The following is a 23660-nucleotide window of genomic DNA, read 5'->3' as shown; positions in this document are numbered from 1 at the left end:
AACACTTAGGCTTCTTTATATGTTTTGGATCGTTTGAAAAATCGCCCTTTCTGGCTTCCACCACATTTCTTGGCAAAATAGACCTGGAAAGGTTGATGAGGAAATACACCTTATGAACAAAACTGCATCTGATGAAGAAACCATTTGGGCCACGTAGATGAGTGACACCAATAAGGGACAGAAATTACAAGGAGAGAAAGAAATTGTGCAGGGCCCTCTTCCCTGGTGCAAAAGTGACACAAATCCCAACAACTGCAGGATGACATCACTGTGCACATGCCATGGCTTGTCCTATTACCCACAGGTACATCCATGGCAGACGCCCAGGTCCCTGCCTTTGCTACTCAGTCCCCGGGGACACATCACCCCAACTGGGCAGTGGGTGTTTGTTCTTTTAAGGGATAAAGTGGGTGCTTTAAATTGTTCCAAAAAGGAAAGGTGAAACAGGTCAAATGTTCTGGCCCTGCCTGCTCTGTTTATGCTTTGGGGGCTCTGGAGATGCTTTCCGGGAGGGGTAGAATCACAAAAGGGATGCTTCATCGCATGCAAGAAGTATATTACTCAGAGAAAAGGCAGTAGATGAGGAAAGAGCTACTTACCATTATTTTTTCAAGATCCTTTCCATCCATACTATTCTACAAAGGAAGCAAGCATGTCAAATTCTCTTCTGAAAAGGTGACACCAGGACCTCTTCATCTGTGCCATCACTACCATCTCAGATATCATAGACATGAACTGCTGCTTTCCTCCAGTTAGAAAACACGTACTTCCTACCAAAACCGGGAATGCTAAGGCCAAAACAACCAAATCCGAATTAACAGTGTTCTGAGGCTTTATCCCCCTCTTTTCTTTCTCTTTTCAATGTTCTTCCACATTCACACAACCACAATTTGCCCTGAGAAACCTAAGAATTAATGGTTGTACCCTAAGCATCCACAGATAAGATGGTTGCTTAGCAATGAGGAGCTTTAACAGACATGGCACTTGGGCACGATGCTCTTTTGGGAAAAACATGTTCTTTGGGGAACATTGCACTACGTCCACGTTTCATACCTGGACCTGGATTCACATTAATTATACTCCTATACACTTGAGACATCCTGTTGTTGTTGTTGTTGTTGTTTTCATTCCGCTTCCCACAGTTGGAGGAGGAAGAGGCAGAGGGGGGCTAAGTTCAAATGTGAAATATACCCATTATTAAACATACAGATTGGCACCTCCACCTATATGTGCTCCACTTGATTTTCAGTGTAGCCATGTGAGGAACGTGGGCTACCGAACTCCCACAGTAGCGACTCATTTCCTCTTCCAACTGCTGCAAGAAGGTCAGCTCAGATTCAGAGCATTTGCCGGTCAGAAAAAAGGCCCAAAAAGGGATTTAAGCCCTTGTTTTGCCATCAACCCACCTCCACCCGCCAAAGTTTGGGGATGGGTGGAGGTGTGCCATATTTTTTTTACGAGTGAGGTGAATGTCATAGCTTTCATCATAAAACAAGATAACTGCCCTCCTAAATGGACAACCTGGCTCCATCTCTGTTCTGTATACAACTGCTAAATTGGTGGGGGTGTGGCTGAATCACAAAAGGGCTGCTTGATCGCATGCAAGAAGAATACTTCACAAGGCAAGGGCAGAAGATGGTCAACGAGCTACTTACCATTAGTTTTTTTACACCTTTCTCACCCATGCGTTCCTACAATGGAAAAAAAGTGTATCAGCTCTATTATCACATAAGAACATACAGTATGACTTCCCCAACTGTGCCCTCACTGCTCTCTCATATATCATAAAAATGAATTCCTTCATTCTTCTGAAAGGAAACACACATAACTTATCTCAGCAGGAAGTGATTTGAGGCCAAAAAGACCAATTTGAATTAATAGTGTTCTGAGGCCCCTTTTTCTTTTCTTTCTGTTTTCAATATTCTTCTACATTGACACAACCAGTATATGCACCGAGAAACCTGAATCAAAATGCTTGTATTGAATTTATGCATGAATGCAAAAGAGGGCTTCAGAGAGAAGAGGTCCTTTAACAGACAAGTCCCTTGGGGTTAAAGCTCTTTTGGGAACATTGCAGTACATGTCTTCATTTCATATGTGAAGCTAGATTCATGCTAGCTATCTAACCAAGTCAATAAAAAACTTGGCAGCTGCATTGGCACAACATCCCAAACTTTCAGTCTTGGTTATATTTTTATAGATTCTTTTGTGGTTTACTGAGTTGGGTGAATGCAGGCTATTTCATCATTTTAGCATTTAATATATTATGCAAACTACAGAAAGAGGGTTAAATTAGTAGCCAGGATATGTGCATTGCATGAGCTCAATAACACTAAGTACAGTAGCTAACTGGGAAAGATTCTGACTTCATGAAATGCTTTGGATCATTGGAAAAATCTATCTTTCTGGGTTTGCAAACATGTCCCAGTGAAATAAACCCTGGAAAAGGAGGTGGGAAAATCCATTTTACCAGCAACAGTGCATCTGATGCAGAGAATATTAGATGAGTCACAACCATTAGGGACAGAAACTACCATCCTGAGCCTTAAAGTCCTTCTTTTCCCATTCAACCCACTACTGGGGGAAAAAAAACCCAAGCTGGAGAGGACTCATGGGGGGAAAGATTATTTTAAGAGGTGGGCTGGGTTTTTTAAACTTCAGTTTTAAACAAGATAACTACCTCACCCCAACTTTATCCCAAGTGTAGGTCAGTGCTCTCCATGTAACTCCTAATTGGTGGGATGTGGGTAATAGGACGTTGGATTGCAAGGCAGTCTCTCAATTAGAGATCGTAGGTGGTATAGGAAAATGTAATTATATGCTTAATGAAAATCGAGGCTTTGATTGTACTTGTGGCATCCTGACCAAGATGATTCAAAATATTCTGGAAGTATCTTTACAATTATCAGGGAATGCTGCATGTGTACCATTGGACTAAGGCTGGCCCACCTCTTCCCTATCTTACTAAAAGGTATGTAACAGCTCTGATAGAGGAACACTGTCTGGGGCAGCAGAGTGGCGTTGATCAATTGAGCAGGAAAGTCAGGGCATAGGTTTAATTAAAAGTGCAAGGGCAAAAATTTATCTCAGAATCAATGCATTGTTGTTTTGTGAGTGCATATGGAATTAAGAATCCATAGGCGGGTGATAGTTATTTGCTGTCTTCCAACGAAAGGTGATAATGGAAGAACTAGATAAGGATCTGTGGAAAAATAAACACTATCCAGGGGAAAAAAAAATATTCTACCTGTTGACATGAATGGAGAAAACAGCATCAATCTTTTTTACGCATGTCTTGGTATTTATTTCATGGTACTGCATTCTATCAGTAAATGGTAGGAAATACAGTATATTATAAAAAAAGGAACAAGATTGCAAATGGTATGATGTGAGAAAATGAGGGTCCACCCTGTGCTACATCCAGTCAAGCAGGGGCATCCGCAACTCAAGATGATGCAAAAATTATGACACATGTGCCATGATATCATCACACAAAGGACACAAGTACCTACTTGCTCACACCACTCACAACTGCAGCATGATGTCATCTTGCACATGTGATCACTTGCCCCTCTTCCACACAGGGACATCCATGTCACAGATCAAAATCTTTCCCTTTAGTACTCAGCCCCCAGAGGGAAACTTCACTCCAACTTTGCTGCCTTTTTTTTTTTTTGAGTGGGTCAGTTGATTGCTTTAAGCTGCTTAAAAACAAATGTAAAAATAGGCCAAATGTTTTCATCCTATTTGCTGTGTTTGTGCTCTCAGGGCTCTGGAGATGCTTTAAGTGCTGGGTGAAGAAAAATAAAAGGGGTGCTTGTTCAGATGCAAGAATATTAAAGAAAGCAATGGAAGAAGATAAATCAAAGCTACTTACCAGTAATCCACATATAGGACTTCCACTGGTGACTACCTTCTACAAAGGAAACAAAGGGGATCAGTTCTATTCTGATATGCATCACTAACTGTAACTATGCCATCACAGCCATTTAAAATATCCTATATCAATTTAATCTATATATTTCATTCTCCAGATAGGAACTGTGCCTTTCTTATCACAAATGGAGTGATAGAGCCTAAAAGACCATATGAATTAATAGCATTCTGAGACTTCTTGTTGTCACTATTGTGAGCAAAGAGTTTTTGTGACTTTTTATGAAAAAGACATGTACAGCTCTTTTAAAGTTTTCCTGACCTCTTCTGTTAAGCCTTTCTTCTAAGCCACAGGGAAGACCTGTGAAGCCAGAAATTCGGACAAGAGTCATAATGACGCTCTCCTTTAAATGTTCCCAAGAGCTTAAAATGTCCTCCTGGAATTGTTCCTGGAAGTCTGGAGATCCTTTGGGGGGAGTGAATCTCAAATGGGCTGCTGCAGTCATATCTAAGAAGGATAACATAGGAGACATAGAAGAAATGAGAGAACTTAAGTGTGTATCTACTTACCATCACTTCATACATTTTTTTATCACCATCTTCCATTGTCTTAAAAAGAGGAAAAACCTTACATAGGAAGCCCTACAAGGAAGGAGAAAAAGCATTCTTTTTTGTGGATTCTTTCATAACTATGTTGTGCCAGTGCATGATATAAACACACGTGTGGGTCTTTCCTCGGCCACTATGTTAGCAGATTTGCTTAATGCAGCAGAAATAAATAAGAATGAGAGACCAGGCATTTCTTTATAAAAGATTAAATAAAAAACATTACTTGGAAGTAAAACAGTAAACAGATTAACCAGCCAGCTAACTAGCAACAGAGACTGACTAGCAAGAAGCTGGTGTACATCATTAATATATTCTGTCCTATGTACATCAACTAATCAGGAGCTCCTTAACCTTAGAAGGACATAACCTTTAGTTCCTGAGAGTAAGACCCAGACAGCCAGGCACCTGTAAGAAAAATATTACAGAAAGAAAGGACAGAATATGAACAAAAAGCTACTTACAGATAGCTCACTAAGATTAACTTCACCTTGCATAGCTTTCTACAAGGGAAACAAAAGGTATTACTTTTATTTTGAAAAGGTATTGCACATTCTCGAACCATACCATCACTACCATCTTTGATATCATGTATGTGAATCGTTCATTCTCCAGATGGGACACATGCATTTCATATCAGCACAGGGACCGGTAGGGCCACAAAGGCACACACAAATGAATGGTGTTCTGAAATACTTTGTTTCATTCTCTTTTCAAAATTCTTCAACTTTCACACAACCAAAATCTACACAGAGAATCCAGTGGAATAATCCCTGCATTGGATTTCAGTATCAAAAGATAAAACGCTTGCTGACAAAAGAGGACTGTTAATAGTAAGGGCAGTTGGGGCTCAAGCTGTCTGGGAAGATGGCATTAAATCTCTACATTCCATATGTGATCCTAGGACAAGGGGATGACAAACCTAGCAGCTGCATTGGTACAACTTCCTAAATTTGGATAGTTTTAATCCGGGTTAGATTTTTCTTCTGGTTCACTGTATTGTGGAAATGCAGACTATACGATCACCTTAGTATTTAATATCTTATGCAAAGTCCAGAAATGAGGTTGTATTCATTGATGAGAGGGTTGCATGAATTCTGTGCAACACTAAGCGTGAACAAAGTAACCGAGAGAAACACTTAGGCTTCTTTATATGTTTTGGATCGTTTGAAAAATCGCCCTTTCTGGCTTCCACCACATTTCTTGGCAAAATAGACCTGGAAAGGTTGATGAGGAAATACACCTTATGAACAAAACTGCATCTGATGAAGAAACCATTTGGGCCACGTAGATGAGTGACACCAATAAGGGACAGAAATTACAAGGAGAGAAAGAAATTGTGCAGGGCCCTCTTCCCTGGTGCAAAAGTGACACAAATCCCAACAACTGCAGGATGACATCACTGTGCACATGCCATGGCTTGTCCTATTACCCACAGGTACATCCATGGCAGACGCCCAGGTCCCTGCCTTTGCTACTGAGTCCCCGGGGACACATCACCCCAACTGGGCAGTGGGTGTTTGTTCTTTTAAGGGATAAAGTGGGTGCTTTAAATTGTTCCAAAAAGGAAAGGTGAAACAGGTCAAATGTTCTGGCCCTGCCTGCTCTGTTTATGCTTTGGGGGCTCTGGAGATGCTTTCCGGGAGGGGTAGAATCACAAAAGGGATGCTTCATCGCATGCAAGAAGTATATTACTCAGAGAAAAGGCAGTAGATGAAGAAAGAGCTTCTTACCCCTATTTTTTCAAAATCGTCTTCCTCCATACAATCCTACAAAGGAAGCAAGCATGTCAAATTCTCTTCTGAAAAGGTGACACCCAGGACCTCTTCATCTGTGCCATCACTACCATCTCAGATATCATAGACATGAATTGCTGCTTTCCTCCAGTTAGAAAACACGTACTTCCTACCAAAACAGGGAATGCTAAGGCCAAAACAACCAAATCCGAATTAACAGTGTTCTGAGGCTTTCTCCCCCTCTTTTCTTTCTCTTTTCAATGTTCTTCCACATTCACACAACCACAATTTGCCCTGAGAAACCTAAGAATTAATGGTTGTACCCTAAGCATCCACAGATAAGATGGTTGCTTAGCAATGAGGAGCTTTAACAGACATGGCACTTGGGCACGACGCTCTTTTGGGAAAAACATGTTCTTTGGGGAACGTTGCACTACGTCCACACTTCATACCTGGACCTGGATTCACATTAATTATACTCCTATGCACTTGAGACATCCTGTTGTTGTTGTTGTTGTTGTTGTTGTTGTTGTTTTCATTCTGCTTCCCACAGTTGGAGGAGGAAGAGGCAGAGGGGGGCTAAGTTCAAATGTGAAATATACCCATTATTAAACATACAGATTGGCACCTCCACCTAAATGTGCTCCACTCGATTTTCAGTGTAGCCATGTGAGGAACGTGGGCTACCGAACTCCCACAGTAGCGACTCATTTCCTCTTCCAACTGCTGCAAGAATGTCAGCTCAGATTCAGAGCATTTGCCGGTCAGAAAAAAAGGCCCAAAAAAGGATTTAAGCCCTTGTTTTGCCATCAACCCACCTCCACCCGCCAAAGTTTGGGGATGGGTGGAGGTGTGCCATATTTTTTTACGAGTGCGGTGAATGTCATAGCTTTCATCATAGAACAAGGTAACTGCCCTCCTAAATGGACAACCTGGCTCCATCTCTGTTCTGTATACAACTGCTAAATTGGTGGGGGTGTGGCTGAATCACAAAAGGGCTGCTTGATCGCATGCAAGAAGAATACTTCACAAGGCAAGGGCAGAAGATGGTCACCGAGCTACTTACCATTATTTTCATAAAGTCTTCACCCATTATATTCTACAATGGAAACAAAAGGTATCAGCTCTATTATCACATGAGAATATATATGACTTCTGTTACCATGTCCTCATTAGGTAAAGGTAAAGGTTTCCCTTGACGTAAAGTCCAGTCATGTCCGACTCTAGGGGGCGGTGCTCATCTCCGTTTCAAAGCCTTGGAGCCGGCGTTGTCATAGACACTTCCGGGTCATGTGGCCAGCATGACGACTCGGAACGCCGTTACCTTCCCGCCGAAGCGGTACCAATTAATCTACTCACATTTGCATGTTTTCGAACTGCTTGGTGTGCAGAAGCTGGGACGAGCAACGGGAGCTCACCCCGCCGCGCGGTTTCGAACCGCCGACCTTCCGATCGACAGCTCAGCGGTTTAAATGAACTCCTTCATTCTTCAGATAGGAAACACACATTTCTTATCACAACAGGGAGTGATTTGGGCCAAAAAGACAAACTTGAATTAATAGTGTTCTGAGGCCCCTTTTTCTTGATGTAACAGGACAAATGATAAACAGCATCAATTAACACATGAATTAAAGAAAGAGAAGTTGGTATATCTGTGTCCATAAGAGAAAGGAAAAAATGTGGAGTTGCTTTTTACCCTCCAGGAAATTTAATAATGAAGGATTGAGTTTGGGGGAAAATGAATGTGACCCAGAAAGAAAAAAATATTCTGCCATATGCCATGAACTGGGGAAAAAATGGTTCCTTTGCTCACATGCTTATCTTCATATTTACTTCATGCAATGGCCTTCTATCAGGACCTGATGGGATGCTCCTGGGGGAAACACAGTCTATAATAAAAAAATTGGGGTCTTGAGATCCACTGACTCAGAGGTGACTAATTGAAATGCCATCCTGAGTTACTTCAAGTCCAGCAGGGTTATCAGCAACTCATGATGATACCAAAAATGATGACACATAGGGCATGATATCATCACCGAAGCACTGATATTGCCTACTTTCATCCCAACAGCTGACACAAGTCACAATCACTGCAGGATGACATCTTCATGCGCATGTCATAGTTTGCCCCCCTTCCCTACAGAGACATCCATGGTGCTTGCAAAAACAGGCCAAATATTTTGTCCTTCCCTGATCTGTTTATGCTCTGGAAAATCTGGAGATGCTTACCAGGGTTGTGAGGGAGATGGACTTTCCAAAGCATGCTTGATCACATGTAAGAATAGTATTACACAAGGAAAGAGCAGAAGATAAAGAAAGAGCTTTTTTTGTTTATTCGTTTAGTCGCTTCTGACTCTTCGTGACTTCATGGACCAGCCCACACCAGAGCTTCCTGTCAGTCGTCAACACCCCCAGCTCCCCCAGGGACGCATCCATCACCTCTAGAATATCATCCATCCACCTTGCCCTTGGTCAGCCCCTCTTCCTTTTGCCCTCCACTCTCCCTAGCATCAGCATCTTCTCCAGGGTGTCCTGTCTTCTCATTATGTGGCCAAAGTATTTCCGTTTTGCCTTTAATATCATTCCCTCAAGTGAGCAGTCTGGCTTTATTTCCTGGAGGATGGACTGGTTTGATCTTCTGGCAGTCCAAGGCACTCTCAGAATTTTCCTCCAACACCACAGTTCAAAAGCATCGATCTTCCTTCTCTCAGCCTTCCTTATGGTCCAGCTCTCGCAGCCATATGTTACTACAGGAAACACCATTGCTTTAACTATGCGGACCTTTGTTGTCAGTGAGATGTCTCTGCTCTTAAGTATTTGATCGAGATTTGTCATTGCTCTTCTCCCAAGGCTTAAGCGTCTTCTGATTTCCTGACTGCAGTCAGCATCTGCAGTAATCTTCACACCTAGAAATACAAAGTCTTTCACTGCTTCTACATTTTCTCCCTCTAGTTGCCAGTTATCAATCAAGCTGGTTGCCATAATCTTGGTTTTTCTGAGGTTTAGCTGCAAGCCAGCTTTTGCACCTTCTTCTTTCACCTTCATCATAAGGCTCCTCAGTTCCTCTTCGCTTTCAGCCATCAAAGTGGTATCATCTGCATATCTGAGATTGTTAATGTTTCTTCCAGCAATTTTAACTCCAGCCTTGGATTCCTCAAGCCAAGCACGTCGCATGATGTGTTCTGCGTACAAGTTGAATAGGTAGGGTGAGAGTATACAGGCCTGCCGTACTCCTTTCCCAATCTTAAACCAGTCCTTTGTTCCGTGGTCTGTTCTTACTGTCGCTACCTGGTCGTTATACAGATTCTTCAGGAGGCATACAAGATGACTTGGTATCCCCATACCACTAAGAACTTGCCACAATTTGTTATGGTCCACACAGTCAAAGGCTTTAGAATAGTCAATAAAACAGAAATAGATGTTTTTCTGAAACTCCCTGGCTTTTTCCATTATCCAGCAGATATTGGCAATTTTGTCCCTAGTTCCTTTGGCTTTTCTAAACCCAGCTTCTACATCTGGCAATTCTCGCTCCATGAACTGCTGAAGTCTACCTTGCAGGCTCTTGAGCATTACCTTAGTGGCATGTGAAATGAGTGCCACTTTTCGATAGTTTGAACATTCTTTAGCATTTCCCTTTTTTGGTATGGGGATATAAGTTGATTTTTTCCAATCTGATGGCCATTCCTGTCTTTTCCAAATTTGCTGGCATATAGCATGCATTACCTTGACAGCATCATCTGGCAAGATTTTGAACAGTTTAGCTGGGATGCCATCGTCTCCTGCTGCCTTGTTATTAGCAATGCTTCTTAAGGCCCATTCAACCTCACTCTTCAGGATGTCTGGCTCTAGCTCACTGACCACACCATCAAAGCTATCCCCGATATTGTTATCCTTCCTATACAGGTCTTCCGTATATTCTTGCCACCTTTTCTTGATCTCTTCTTCTTCTGTTAGGTCCTTGCCATCTTTGTTTTTGATCATACCCATTTTGGCTTGGAATTTACTTCCGATGGTTCTAATTTTCTGGAAGAGGTCTCTTGTCCTTCCTATTCTATTGTCTTCTTCCACTTCTGTGCATTGCTTGTTTAAAAATAATTCCTTATCTCTTCTGGCTAACCTCTGGAATTTTGCATTTAATTGGGCATATCTCCCCCTATCACTGTTGCCTTTTGCTTTCCTTCTTTCTTGGGCTACTTCTAGTGTCTCAGCAGACAGCCATTTTTCCTTCTTGGTTTTCTCTTTCTTTGGGATGTATTTTGTTGCCGCCTCCTGAACAATGTTGCGGACTTCTGCCCATGGTTCTTCTGGGACCCTATCTACTAAGTCCAGTCCCTTAAATCGATTCTTCACCTCCACTGCATATTCCTTAGGAATATTAATGAGCTCATATCTAGCTGATCTGTGGGTCTTCCCTAATCTCTTGAGTCTGATCCTAAATTGTGCAATAAGAAGTTCGTGATCAGAACTACAGTCAGCTCTAGGTCTTGTTTTTACCGACTGTATAGATGTCCGCCAGCTTTGGCTGCAAAGGATGTAGTCAATCTGATTTCGGTGTTGTCCATCTGGTGAAGTCCATGTATAAAGCCGTCTCTTAGGTTGTTGGAAGAGAGTGTTTGTGATGCAGAGTGAGTTGTCTTGGCAAAATTCTATCAGCCTATGTCCTGCTTCATTTTGTTCTCCCAGGCCATGCTTACCTGTAATTCCAGGAGGCATTTGACTGCCCACCTTAGCATTCCAGTCTCCCGTGATGAAAATAACATCTCTTTTAGGCGTGTTGTCCAGTAGGTGCTGCAGATCCTCATAGAACTGCTCTACTTCAGCTTCTTCAGCATCTGTGGTTGAGGCGTATATCTGGATCACTGTGATGTTAGATGGCTTGCCCTGAATTCGAATTGAGATCATTCTATCGTTTTTTGGATTGTATCCAAACACTGCTTTAGCCACTTTACGATTAATTATGAAGGCTGCTCCATTTCTTCTGTGGTCCTCTTGTCCACAGTAGTAGATCTGGTGGTCGTTTGATGTGAAGTGGCCCATTCCAGTCCACTTCAGTTCACTGATGCCCAAAATGTCTATCTTTAATCTTGACATCTCACCAATAACCACATCCAATTTGCGCTGGCTCATAGATCTTACATTCCAGGTTCCAATGGCATGTTGATCCTTAGAACATCGGATTCGCCGTTCACCACCAGCACCGTTGGCCGCTAGCCGTCCTTTTGGCTTTGAGTTAGCTGCGTCATCACGTCTGGGGCTAGTTGAACTCATCCTCTGTTCCTCCCCAGTAGCATTTTGACCATCTTCCGACCTGGGGGTCTCATCTTCCGATGGTATACCGACATATCTCCGGTTGTACTGATCCATTGAGTTTTCACGGCAAGAATACTGGGGTGGGTTGCCATTACCTTCCCCAGGGATCGCATTTAGTCTGACCGCTCTGTCATGACCTTCCCGTCTCGGGTGGCCCTTCACGGTTTAGCTCATGGCATCATTGAGGTGCTCAAGCTCCAACACCACGACAAGGTAACGATCCTTTGCTGAAGAAACAAAGAGCTACTTGTTGCAGATGCTGGGAAAGCCTTTAGCCCAGGAGAGGTCAAAAAAGTCACACACCAAGCATTTCTATAAAAATAATTTATTTACAGAAAGCAAAAACAAAAGCAAAACATTTAAAGGACTTAGCCCCCTTTGGAGCAAGCCTTACTCGCTACATATCGGCAGTGAGAAAAAGAGGAAGTGAGAAGACAAGTCCGGGCAGCTCCTCCCCTTCCCCCAGGCTATTTGCATGAAGCACGTGAGAGGAGACAATCTAATACAACCCCTTCACCTGGCCAAAATGATTAGGCACATATAGCAGTCTTAATCTGTTAGTAGGAAAACCTCAACACTCCCCTTTTTACACTACAGATTAAGATACATAACCAATCTTCTCTGACACCTTTATATGTCTTTCCATTCACATTTCTTTACCATTATCTCCCCTTTGGTTCAACAGAAAGCTACCATTCTTCTTCCTGTGTTTTTCCAAACCTAGGTTATTATAATTCCAAGGCTTCTTAATATGAAATTGCTTTTCATGCAGGCTTCAAAATCAAGCCTTTGTTTTTCTGTTGATGTGAAAAGCAGCAAATCATCAACATAAATGCACAGATACATACAGCCTTGTTTGTCCTTCTTCATATATACACAGGGATCTGCTTTTCCTTTTTCAAAACCAAAATTTTGCAGTTTTTCATCTACTTTTTGGTTCCAGGATCTAGCAGCTTGTTTTAACCCATAGATTGACTTCTGCAGTTCACAGACTAGATTATCCCCTTTTTCATAGCCAGGGGGTTGCTGCATGTATAATCTGTGGTCTAAATCACCATAGAGAAATGCAGTTTGAATGTCATAGTGGTTAACTGACATTCCCTTGAGTGCAGCAACTTTTAACAGTAATCTAATTGATTCACCTTTAGTAACTGGTGCAAAAGTCTTGTCAAAGTCTAAATCTTTCCTTTGAGTGAACCCTTTTGCAACCAACCTTGCTTTATATTTTTGGATTTTGCCATCAGCATCCCTTTTCAGTTTGAAAACCCACCTACAACCCAGACAGCGTTCATTGGGAGGTAGATTTACCAGTTTCCATGTTTTATTTTCTTTCAAGGATGCTAATTCCTGTTGCATGGCAGAATGCCAATTTTGTGCAATCTCAGGTGGTAAAGCATTCACTTGTTCTAAAGACTCAGGTTCTGTGAATATGTGAAAAGCCTTTACTGTTTCAGCCTGAAAACGTGATGGAGGAACGCCTTTATTACTCCTCTGAGATCTGCGAGGTAATACCGGGCTTAAATTTTGACTCCTATCACTTTCCTGAGAAGCATCTGTCTCATCAGACAGATCTTCAGTTTGCTTTTCTAGTTTAATGTCCTCATCAGGCAAAAGATCACCATCAGCAAGTCCTTGCTGTTCTCTTGTGGTGGTCAGATCAACTGGAGAGCTAGAATTTAATCTCCCCCAGTTTTGTTCAGCAAAAGAAGCGCTTTTGCTAATTATTAATTTCTCTCCCATTATGAACCTGTAGCTCCTCTGGCTTTGTTCATAGCCAACAAAGATGGCTTTCTTTGTTGTGGGGCCTCCTTTCCTTCTCTGCTGTTTTGGAATGTGAACCCATGCAGTGCTACCAAACACTCTAAGATGGCTTACCTTTGGTTTCACACCATAAAACAAATGGAATGGAGTGTCCTGAATCATAGAGTTATACAACCTGTTCTGTACATAACAAGCAGTCGATAAAGCTTCTCCCCAGAACTTAAAACATAATCGTGAATCTTTTAACATGCATTCCATCGCATTTTGCAAGGTTCTGCCCTTTCTTTCAGCAACACCATTTTGCTGAGGGGTGTACGGGTTAGAAAGAATTTTTTCTATCCCCTTTTCCACTAGGAACCTTCTGAATTTGTGAGAAAGGTATTCTCCTCCTCTATCACATTGGAGTGCAGATACAGGCCTAGGGAATTTTCCATTTGCCCATGTCACAAAACTTTTAAATTTCTCAAATGCCTCATCTTTATGTTTTAAGATGTAGATAAATGTGTATCTTGAGAAATCATCAATGATGGTCATTGCATACCTTGCTTGTCCAAGACTTGGAGCAAAAGGACCAATAATATCAGAGTGTACAATTTCCAAAGGTCTAGTTGTACCTCTGTCACTGTGCTTACTCACAGGAGCTTTCAGTGTTTTGCATTCTTTACAAACTACACAATCTAAGTATTTATCACAGGGTTTTATCTTTAGGTCAGCACACAGCTGTGGCATTTGTGCTATATACTTGTAATTAGCATGACCAAGTCTCCTGTGCATCAGGTGTACACATTGGTCATGATATGGTGTGTTGCCAACTGCAGCCTTGCAGCTTGGCTTCCTTGCATTTTGCACAATGTACAAGGAGTCTTTTAACATACCAGTAGCACACAATTTCCCATTTTTACGTATCTCACAACCATTTTTCTTAAATGTTATGATATACCCTGTTGCAGCCAATTGTGCCACAGATAAAAGGTTTGATTGTAAATTTGGCACATACAACACACCTTTTACAGTTTCTCCTAAGCAGGATAAATACAAGTCACCTTGTCCCATAATTTAGGTCACAGACCCATCAGCCAAAGATACACTTTGTCTTTTAGTTTTAGACAGTGACACAAAAGAGCTTTTACAATTACATAAATGACAATTGGCCCCAGAATCTAACACCCATACATCAGAATTACCCTTCTCAGCAACCTGTGCAATTTGGGTTGTCTGAAGAGCCTTCTTCTGTGTTGCCCTTGTGTTCCTCTGCTCTGTCTTTCTACTCTTGGGTCTCATGGCACAGTCTCTTTGCAAATGTCCAGCTGAACCACAAGTGAAGCATCGCTGGCTTGCTAGTGCTGTGGCCTCAGGTTCCTTTCCCTTCTTTTCCCTCATTTTCTGGTCTTGCAGCTTTCCAGAAGAGATGGGGGGGGGATCTTTCCTCTCTCTTCTCCCATTCAGCGAGTAAGCGCTGTGTAACATACGATGGGGTGAGGTCTGCTTCAGGCATAGCCTCCAGGGTACAAATCAGCGTGTCCCACATTGCATTCAGTGAGGACAGGAGGATATAGGATTTTGTGAGAGGTGTAAATTCCATTCCTCTCTCCTGCAACTCAACATACAGCTGCTGAATAAAATGCAGGTGCTCAGGAAGGCTATCTCCTTCTGCAAGGTAGGCTCTGTACAGCTTTTTTGTCAGAGTAACTTTACTCCCTGCTGTTGCCTTTACATACAAGTCTCTCAAAGTGTCCCAAAGTTGCTTTGCAGACTGCATGCCTCGCACGTGGACTAGCTGATTGTCCTCAACTCCCAAGATAATGGTGGCTCTAGCCCGCTCATCCTGTCTCAGCCATTCAGCACTGGGATTTTGGGGGGTTTGCTCACCAATTGGCAGCCAAAGATCCTCTCTGCGAAGATACATCTCCATCTTCAGGGCCCAATTCAAATAGTTGGTCTCTGATAGGCGCTCCAGAGGCATCACTGAGGGCTGGGAGGTAGCCATGGCTTCTTCCTTCTTGTGCAAGTCACCTCAGCTAGCTTCTAAGTCCTGCAGACCGGCAGTTGCTGGAAAATCTCCAGGTGGCTCCAAAGAAAATCTTCACAGGTCTTTGCTACCTGCCTTTAAATTGTGCATGAGGTGTGGAGCTGATCTCTCTTTTCTCTCTGGGTTTTATTGCGTTGTTTACTGGGCCCATAACCTGTTGCAGATGCTGGGAAAGCCTTTAGCCCAGGAGAGGTCAAAAAAGTCACACACCAAGCATTTCTATAAAAATAATTTATTTACAGAAAGCAAAAACAAAAGCAAAACATTTAAAGTACTTAGCTCCGTTTGGAGCAAGCCTTGCTGAGCTACATTTCCAGCAGAGAGAAAAAGAGGAAGAAGAACAAGTCCGGGCAGGTCCTCCCCCCAGGCTATTTTGCATGAAGCACGTGAGAGGAGACAATCACTTGCAACCTTTTTCACTCAGCCAAAATGACTAGGCACAATAATCTATTAGTAGGAAAACCTCAACAGTTTTAAGTAGCTGCTTAATCTGAAAGCAGCAAAGCAACCGGGATTGACTAAAATAAAGTAAATTGGATTGGATTGGAGCTTCTTTTGAATAATCTGTGTCTTTTCTCTCATAGTGTAATTGGTTCAAAGACACATCAGTAAGTACAAACAGATGTTTTCTTTTCTTGATTCAGTGATTCAGGCTGTAGAGGTGAATAATGGGCTAGATGTCATCCTCTGTGCAACTGATACAGTGAATTAGATTAATGGAGTAAAGGTGCAACATTCATGAGATCAGAGTCCAGATTTTACCTGCTTTTCAATTCAATGCAGGACTTCCCTGCAAGGTAGAAGATGTTAATGTTTGGGGATGTAGTAGAACAATGAGTTTGCCCTGAGTTTTTAAGCAGAAGGAGAGAATAACAAAAGCGTCTGGCTAGTGTTGTATTACTGAGTAAAATCAAAATCTAACTAAACTCTACAATATCAAGAACTGTTCAAATGCTCCTCTAACATTCGTGTATGATATAACAGGATGAAAGGTATATAGTCCTGTATATAGGAAGCCAATTTCATGGTTAATGTTAAAGCAAGAAAAACATCAACAATATCTCCTGTGCACCTTAAATCCTAATGGGACAGTCCAGAAAAAAATCCCATTTATTCCATAACTGGGAAGGGAATTACAAGATGACATTTTATCCTAAAGATGATAATTTGTATGTTTGAAAGATGTCTGGTTTATCTGCTTAAATCAAAGAACGCAGAATCTTTCATTGTAAAAGGATTTGCCCAGACCCTGCACAGTCCTCTTTCAAAAATATGGTACAATAGTTGAAATGATCAGATGCATCCAATCATTTTCCTTCATGGCAGGCAAAACACACAGTTAAAATCTAATGTGAAGAGCTATTTTTTTTTCCCAGGTTTGGGGTTTCTGTTCCTGATTGACATCAGTGAACAAAAAAAAAAAAAAACACATAGAAGAGGAATTCCGTCTTCATAAGAAGCAATTAGAACAAATTGGGCAGTTAGATACCTCAAGTAAACACTCCTCCCCCTCCCACAATTCTTAAAACCCTCTTCAGAGAATGGTAGCTTCATTAGGTGCAGGGCCCATATGCAACTTGAAAGGGTTCCATTTCAGTTTCTTCAGGCATTTCTACGGGAGAATCCATCTGGACCTCTAATTATTGTTGCAATAAAAACATTCTGCAATTTATCTATTATAAAATAAACTGTAAGTTGATGCATTTGGATCAAAGAGATCAGAGGGTGTGATTTATGTTCTGAGAAGGAAGAAGATGGACACTGTATGACATGTGGATTGTGCCCTCTGCCACCATTCTAGCTGCATGCTATGCATTGTTAATGTGCCATTCATTACTCAGTGAGGGAACATTGCCCTCAAAGAATAAACCCCTTGTCGGTGCATTAATGAAGCCTAGCTCCAGTTCTCTCAAAGAACTCCCTTAGCAGTTTTGTATAAATGCTAAAAAACCACGGAAGCCAATAAGCATTCAATAGGTTGATACATCCAGCTCAGGATTTCATTGAGCGATTGCTCTGCATGATTCACAATTTTTTTAAGGAGGTTCCACTGATACATCTCTGGTGTTTTCCCATCAGGTCCTCCATCTTTTCTCCTATGTATAAAATAACATTAAAAAAGTGTATGGCACGCTTTTTGTTTCAGGATTGTTACTTAAATTGCAATTAATTAAAGTAATTGAGGGGTCTTCTAGATGACTAGGATATCTCTCTTCTGTTGTCAGATAGAAACTAAATGTAGTTAAATAACGTGTTGTAGCATATGAAGCCCAGTGACGTTTCTTTGTAGTAACATTAAGCATGTAGTGAATCTGCTTTTGTGCAACTTTCCTATTATTGCTATGTAGTACTGTCTTTGTTTTAGTCTGGCTTAGTTTAATGATGCTGGACTTTGTCTATTATAGTTTTCATTCATTAACTCATTCATTTATTCCTTCATTCTGGCACTGTTGATGGCCACAGAGTCGCAGGCAGGAGAGACATTAGTCTAGTACAGAGATAGTACTGAGCTATAATGCAGCTGGTGTGAAATGTGACAGCCACACTTCTTGGCTTTGTATAAATGAATAAATAATGAATAAAATTATTCACATACACACACATACTGTATATATACACATACATACTATATATATATATATATATATATATATATATATATATATATGCATACTGTATATATACTATGTGTATGTGTGTGTGTGTAGATACACACACACACACACACAGACTGTATATAATGAATAAAAACCACAATGATTTAAAAAAAACAATGAGGTATTGAGCTCTGAGCTAAGCAGGGTTGGGCCTGGTTAAAATCTGGATGGGTGACAATCAGGAAATGTCAAGGATGCATGCTAGACAGCAGAGCAAATAAAATGCAAAGTAATTCTTGATGTTTCCCTTCTTTATTTCAGAAAGCCTGGAATCAAAACCAGGTAAGCTTCATGGGAAAATATGAATTTATTCTCATTGTCTGTGTGGTTAGATGGACACTGAAGGACTTTTTAGTGAAAACTAGCAATTAACACCAAAACTAATGAACGCTGAAGCCACACAGCAGCTTTTTATTTCAGGAAGGAAAAAAGGCACACGGTTCCAGGAACACCCAACCTGGCTGGACTGCTAAGGGAGACTTAAGAGTAGCTCTTCAGCGATGTCCTTGGGCAGGATGGTAGACGTTGCAATGCCCTTTCTCTCCCTCTCTTTCCCCCACCTCCCTGGACACCTTTGGATCTGCTGCTTGCTGACAAGCTTCCCTGGAATGATGAACAGGAAAGGCAGAGAGTGGGCACCAAGCCTTAGCCTTCTGCCTCCTAGAAGAGCTGCTTTGCTTCAGCAAAAGTGAGAAGCTCACCAAGACCCATCCTGCAGGGCATGATCGAAGGATGAAGGATCCCACTGCCTCCAATCAGGAGTTTGACACAGGAATTAGGCCTAAGATGCAGAGATGCAGTCACTCACTTGTAGCCGAGAGAGAATGACAGGCCCGAAGTCACCCAGAAAGTTTTCATTGCCAAAAGTGGACTGGACGTGGATCTTCCTGGCCTACTCCAACACCTTGGGTAACTGAATGCAGTTTTTATTGCCCTACGAAGATCCTAGATATGGAAGTTACATTCATTTAGACAATCCAGCTCCCCTCTTCCCTTATCTTGTAATTTTGACCATTTTCTTTGACTTCTTCACTGGACCACAGCAACGGTTCTCCGTAGGATCTAGAACCACAGTCACACTGGATCCTGGATCTTGTTTAGCCAAACCCAGCTAATCACCCACAAGAGCCTTTCCAGTCAGTGCAGGGAGGTTGGAAGGGTCTGCTTGCTGGAGGGTGGTTGGGGAAGGCTGGAGATGCAGATCTGTCTCCCTGGACAGCCCCCAAATCCAAACACCTGCAGAGGACTAAATTTCCCAACTTTTTCTATGCACTCAGCTGCCTGCAACGAAATGAATTCGAGTCCATCAGGATTAGCGCTGTGATAAACCTGTCACTCTTTAAGGTTACACTTAGGGGGTTGTTGTTTACAGGAGCCCAGGTGGAATCATCTGGGGATAATCTCAACTCTTTGCTGTGGAAGTCAGTTGTACCCTGTAGATATTTGGGATGCCAATTCTAGGTAGCTCCAGCATGTGATGGTGGTGGGAATGGTAATCCAGCACAGCTGGAGGGGAGTAAGATAGGAGTCCTTGGCACCGAGGAAAGCTCACATCACTGCCTCTGCAGGACAGCCTCTAGAAGGAGATACATCCATGGGCTTCAGTATGGTTGGTGGGTTTCTTTTAATGAGGATTGTGGGAAAGAAGTGAGATCAGTGACTGAATCTTTTGGGTTTTTTTTATTCTGATTGTGTCATTCTGCAGCAAGATAAACCTAATCCAACCACACCTAGGCCACTGATGTCTCCTCCTGCTGATTCCTTTGGGCCTCCCACCACTACTAAGCCTGGATTAGTTGCCCCTTACCCTGCCTACAGTGGCACAGTGAGTATGAAATTGTGCCAAGACCTCCTGAAAGGCTATTCATTTGAAGGTGGGAGAAGCTGGTTCTGCTGGCCTTAAAATTAAGCACATTCTTTCCTTATATTCTTGTGGGACAGAGATAACAAGACTTGAAGCTTCAAGGGCTGTATAGTTTTTCCACAAGAAATAATGTGTAGCATTATATCTTTATTAATATAAATATAAATATCCTCACAAATTTGGTCTGAGAACTCAAGGCTGCTTACATGTGGGTCTCCCCAAATTTTATCCCCATAACATCATAAGGTAGGTTGGCCTGAGATAGAATGGTTGGCCCAAAATCACTCAGTAAGCACTGGAGTGAACTTGGAAATTAGAACTGTTGCTCCCTTCTTCAACAAGTGTCTCTCCAGTTCAAGTCACACACCTTGACCACTGCCTGGATTTGATTGGATTTTAATCTTTCCTGGTATCTTCTTTTTAACAGCAAGACAAGACTAATTCCCAGTACTGGGGAAAATCTGTTGATTCCCAGATGTCAGTTGACAAAGGAACGGTAATGTGGAAACATTTTACATCACTTCAGCAATGCTCTGGTGATCCTATGGAGAAGCCGTAGGACACTAGTGAGCTTTGTTACATGTCTCTCCATCACATTACGGACTTCTTTCTTGCTACCACTTTACAAGAAGCCATTTAGAGCAAAGGTTTAGTTGCTGTTGTTCACACATGTTACTCTGCAAAATATCTTGATGCTTACTTAATGCATGCACAGACCCAAGAACTTGGCTTCTGTGAGGTTTAATTTTTAAAATAATCTGAAGGAACATGCACAGGATCTATTTGCTTATTTATTAGTTGGCTGGTTCCCCTGATCGCTACAATGGCCCTCCTCGTCCCAGCAGCCCGGTGAGTTCCATTAAAGTAGATTTTCTTCTTCCCTTGAATCTTTCTTTTGACAGCAAGTCAAGACTAATTCCTGGTACTGGGGAAGATCTGTTGATTTCAAGATGTCAGCCTCGAGGGTCAGTCTCGCATAAGTAGGGGATAAATCCAGTATCTTAATAAGTCAATACATAAAGATATCTCAACCACTGCCCTACTATGATACCCTGGTGTGATTTTTATAGTCTGGTGAGCTAAAGAAGCTTCTTGAGTCATCCAACCCTAGCTTTCCCTAAATTAATGGTAACGTGGACAGATTTTACATCACTTCAACCATACCTTGGTGATCCTATGGAGAAGCCGTACGACATTAGTGGGGAAATGCCCTTTGTTACATGTTTCTCCATCACATTATAGACTTCTTTCTTTGTCCCACTTCTCAAGAAGCCATTTAGAGCAAAGGTATACTTGCTGTTGTTCACACATGATTTTGTAAAATCAGTTGAAGCTTAATTCATGTGCAGACTCAAGAAGTTGCTTCCACGATGCTTAATTTTTAAAATAATCTGAAGAGACATTCACAGGCTCTATTTCCTTCTTTATTAGTTTGCTGGTCTCCCTGATCGTTACTTTGATTCTGCTCCTGACAACACACAGGTGAGTTACATAAGATTGGATTTTCTTCTTCCTTGGTATCTTCCTTTTGGTAGTAAATCAAGAATAATTCCTGGCACTTGGGAAAATCTGTTGATTCCAAGATATCAGTTGAACTCCTGATGACTGCCTTGAGGGTTAGTCTTTCAGAAGAAGAGCATGCATGATATATCGTAATAAGTCAATACAGACAGCACAGACACCTCAACCACTGTGCTACTTTGGTACCCTGGTGTCATTTTTAAAGTCTGGTGAGTTAAGGCATCTTCCTGAGTCATCCAGTCCTAGCTTTGCCAAAGGAACAGTAGTGGACACATTTTACATCATTTCAAAAGGGTGTAACGGTTGCCTATTCCAATAAAAGGAGTCTCACTAGTAATTACTAGAGAAAACTGACTTATTGAGTGAATAGTATGCAAAGTACGAAGAAAGCTGAGAATGAGCAAAAGCGCGCCAAATACAAACTTAAAAAGCCTTGCTCCCGTTGCGAACCCTCCCCTCAGGCTAGCATAGCAACCACCCACCCCAGATGCTAGCAACCGTTAGAACCGGCCTGAGAAAGTAACCTTGAACAGCAGAGATAACCCAAACATACATTCCAGAAGATCACAAGTCAGCACAAAGGAAATTTACCAGCGTGGCCAGGCAGGCACGCAACCGCAGACATGACATGTGAAACGTTACGAGGAACCATAAACATCGGAACGGGAACATGACAATGCATGCGGGAACCTCACTCCTGGAATATTTAATGACAGATCAATGAAGGTAGAGCTCCAAAGACCTGATTTGGTGATCCTATGGAGGAGCTTTACATACTGTTTTGGAAATGACCGTTTCTACATGTCTCTGTCACATTACAGACTTCTTGCTTTCACCCACTTACCTTTGTTTAGAGCAAAGGCTTACTTGCTGTTGTTCACCCATTTTCTTTTTTTGAAAATCTGTTGAAGCTTAATTGATGTGGAAACTCAAGAGGTTGTTTCCATTTAACTTTTAAAGTAATATGAAGAGACATTCACAGAATCTATTTACTTCTTTATTAGGTTGATGCTGGGTTCCCTGGTAATTACTATGGTTCTGCTTCTGATAACAGCTAGGTGAGTTCCATAATATTGTTTTTTCTTCTTCCCTAGTATCTTACTCTTTACAGGAAATCAAGATTAATTCCTGGTCCTGGGGATAATCTGTTGATTCCAAAATGTCATTTAAGCTCCTGATGACTGCCTTGAGTACCAGTCTTTCAGAAGCAGGACATAAATGAATTATCTCAATGTCAATATATAGCAAGCATTCCTAACAGAGATGTGTGCACCCATAGTTTAATAGTGCTGTAAAAAATTAGAATATTCTAATAGTGGCAATTATCCACCCTCTCCACGCCATCCATTGTATCAGTTAATACATAAACTTTTCCAGTATTGCCCACAAGAGCATCAATACTCCACTTGTTCATAGTTGTTGAATTGTTCATCTGCTTTTTATTTTTCCAGGCAATGTAAATCAAAGCATCTGAATGGGAAAATGGACTCTGGTGGGTATGGAAGATACGTGTTGCTTTAGGAGAGATTTATGTTGTACAGATTTCTCCCAGGCCTTTAAGACAACTTGCTTTCACATACGTAGACTATTTTGCACTATTGACACTGACAGTAAAAGAACGATGCAGGCAAAAATTGTGAAATATTAGCTACGTTAATATAAGGGTATGTAAGAGTCAGTCCTTTTCATGCCAAATATTTCACTTTCACTCATTTTGTTTTTTCTAGATCCACCAACTGCATTTGCTGAGAATAAAATCCAGAGTCGCCTCCCGCCCTTTCTCTTTCCACTTTCATAATTTCGTCCTAATCAAGGATCAAAGGGGAACTGCAACTTTCTTCTCAGAAGGGCTCCCGCAATTGTACTTCTTTCTGTTGATTTGGGGGCACTTTCTCTTAATCGTGAACACGGGTTACTCTACAAGAATAAACAGAGCTATATCACGGAGTGTTGTCTTCATCACTGTGCTCTGAAAATTATTTATTTATTTCCCCCCCTTATTATAGTGGGGTTCACATCATGTTAATTGTTTGTTGATTCTGAGAAATGAACACTTGATCACAAGCCCTACAACCATATTTATCCCAGTTTTCTGTTACCCTTCTTTAGGCCACAGTCAATGGACCTCATATGTCCACCCATCAGACAAATTCCTGTGCTTCTCTGTCCTCACTGCCATCCCCACCCCCAAAATGGTGCTGTGGAAAATTGGTGTGAAAATGGTGTTACTGATGCCTCTTTTTTTTTTTAATAAATGAAGTCTCTTATAGGCTTATTTGTTATTTTGAGCAACGTCCCCAACC

At 41.6% G+C, this 23660-nt stretch overlaps 1 protein-coding gene and 1 long non-coding RNA gene across 2 annotated transcripts in view; both read left to right on the top strand.

Moving 5' to 3' along the window:
- Positions 1-22415, top strand: part of LOC134503512 (uncharacterized) — a 142207-nt gene extending 119792 nt beyond the window's left edge. Inside the window, exons 3-4 of the mRNA XM_063312312.1 lie at positions 20635-20685; positions 22362-22415. Coding sequence (XP_063168382.1) covers positions 20635-20685; positions 22362-22415 — 105 coding nt within the window. The remainder of the gene's footprint in view (positions 1-20634; positions 20686-22361) is intronic.
- Positions 22416-22814: 399 nt separating this feature from the next.
- Positions 22815-23301, top strand: LOC134503447 (uncharacterized). The gene is made up of 2 exons (XR_010068544.1): positions 22815-22849; positions 23085-23301. It is a non-coding gene; the product is annotated as an uncharacterized LOC134503447 (long non-coding RNA).
- The last annotated feature ends 359 nt before the right edge of the window (positions 23302-23660 follow it).

This window comes from Candoia aspera, chromosome 10, assembly GCF_035149785.1.
Source record: "Candoia aspera isolate rCanAsp1 chromosome 10, rCanAsp1.hap2, whole genome shotgun sequence".
Lineage (NCBI taxonomy): Eukaryota > Metazoa > Chordata > Lepidosauria > Squamata > Boidae > Candoia > Candoia aspera.
This window is presented reverse-complemented; position numbering and strand designations above follow the sequence as displayed.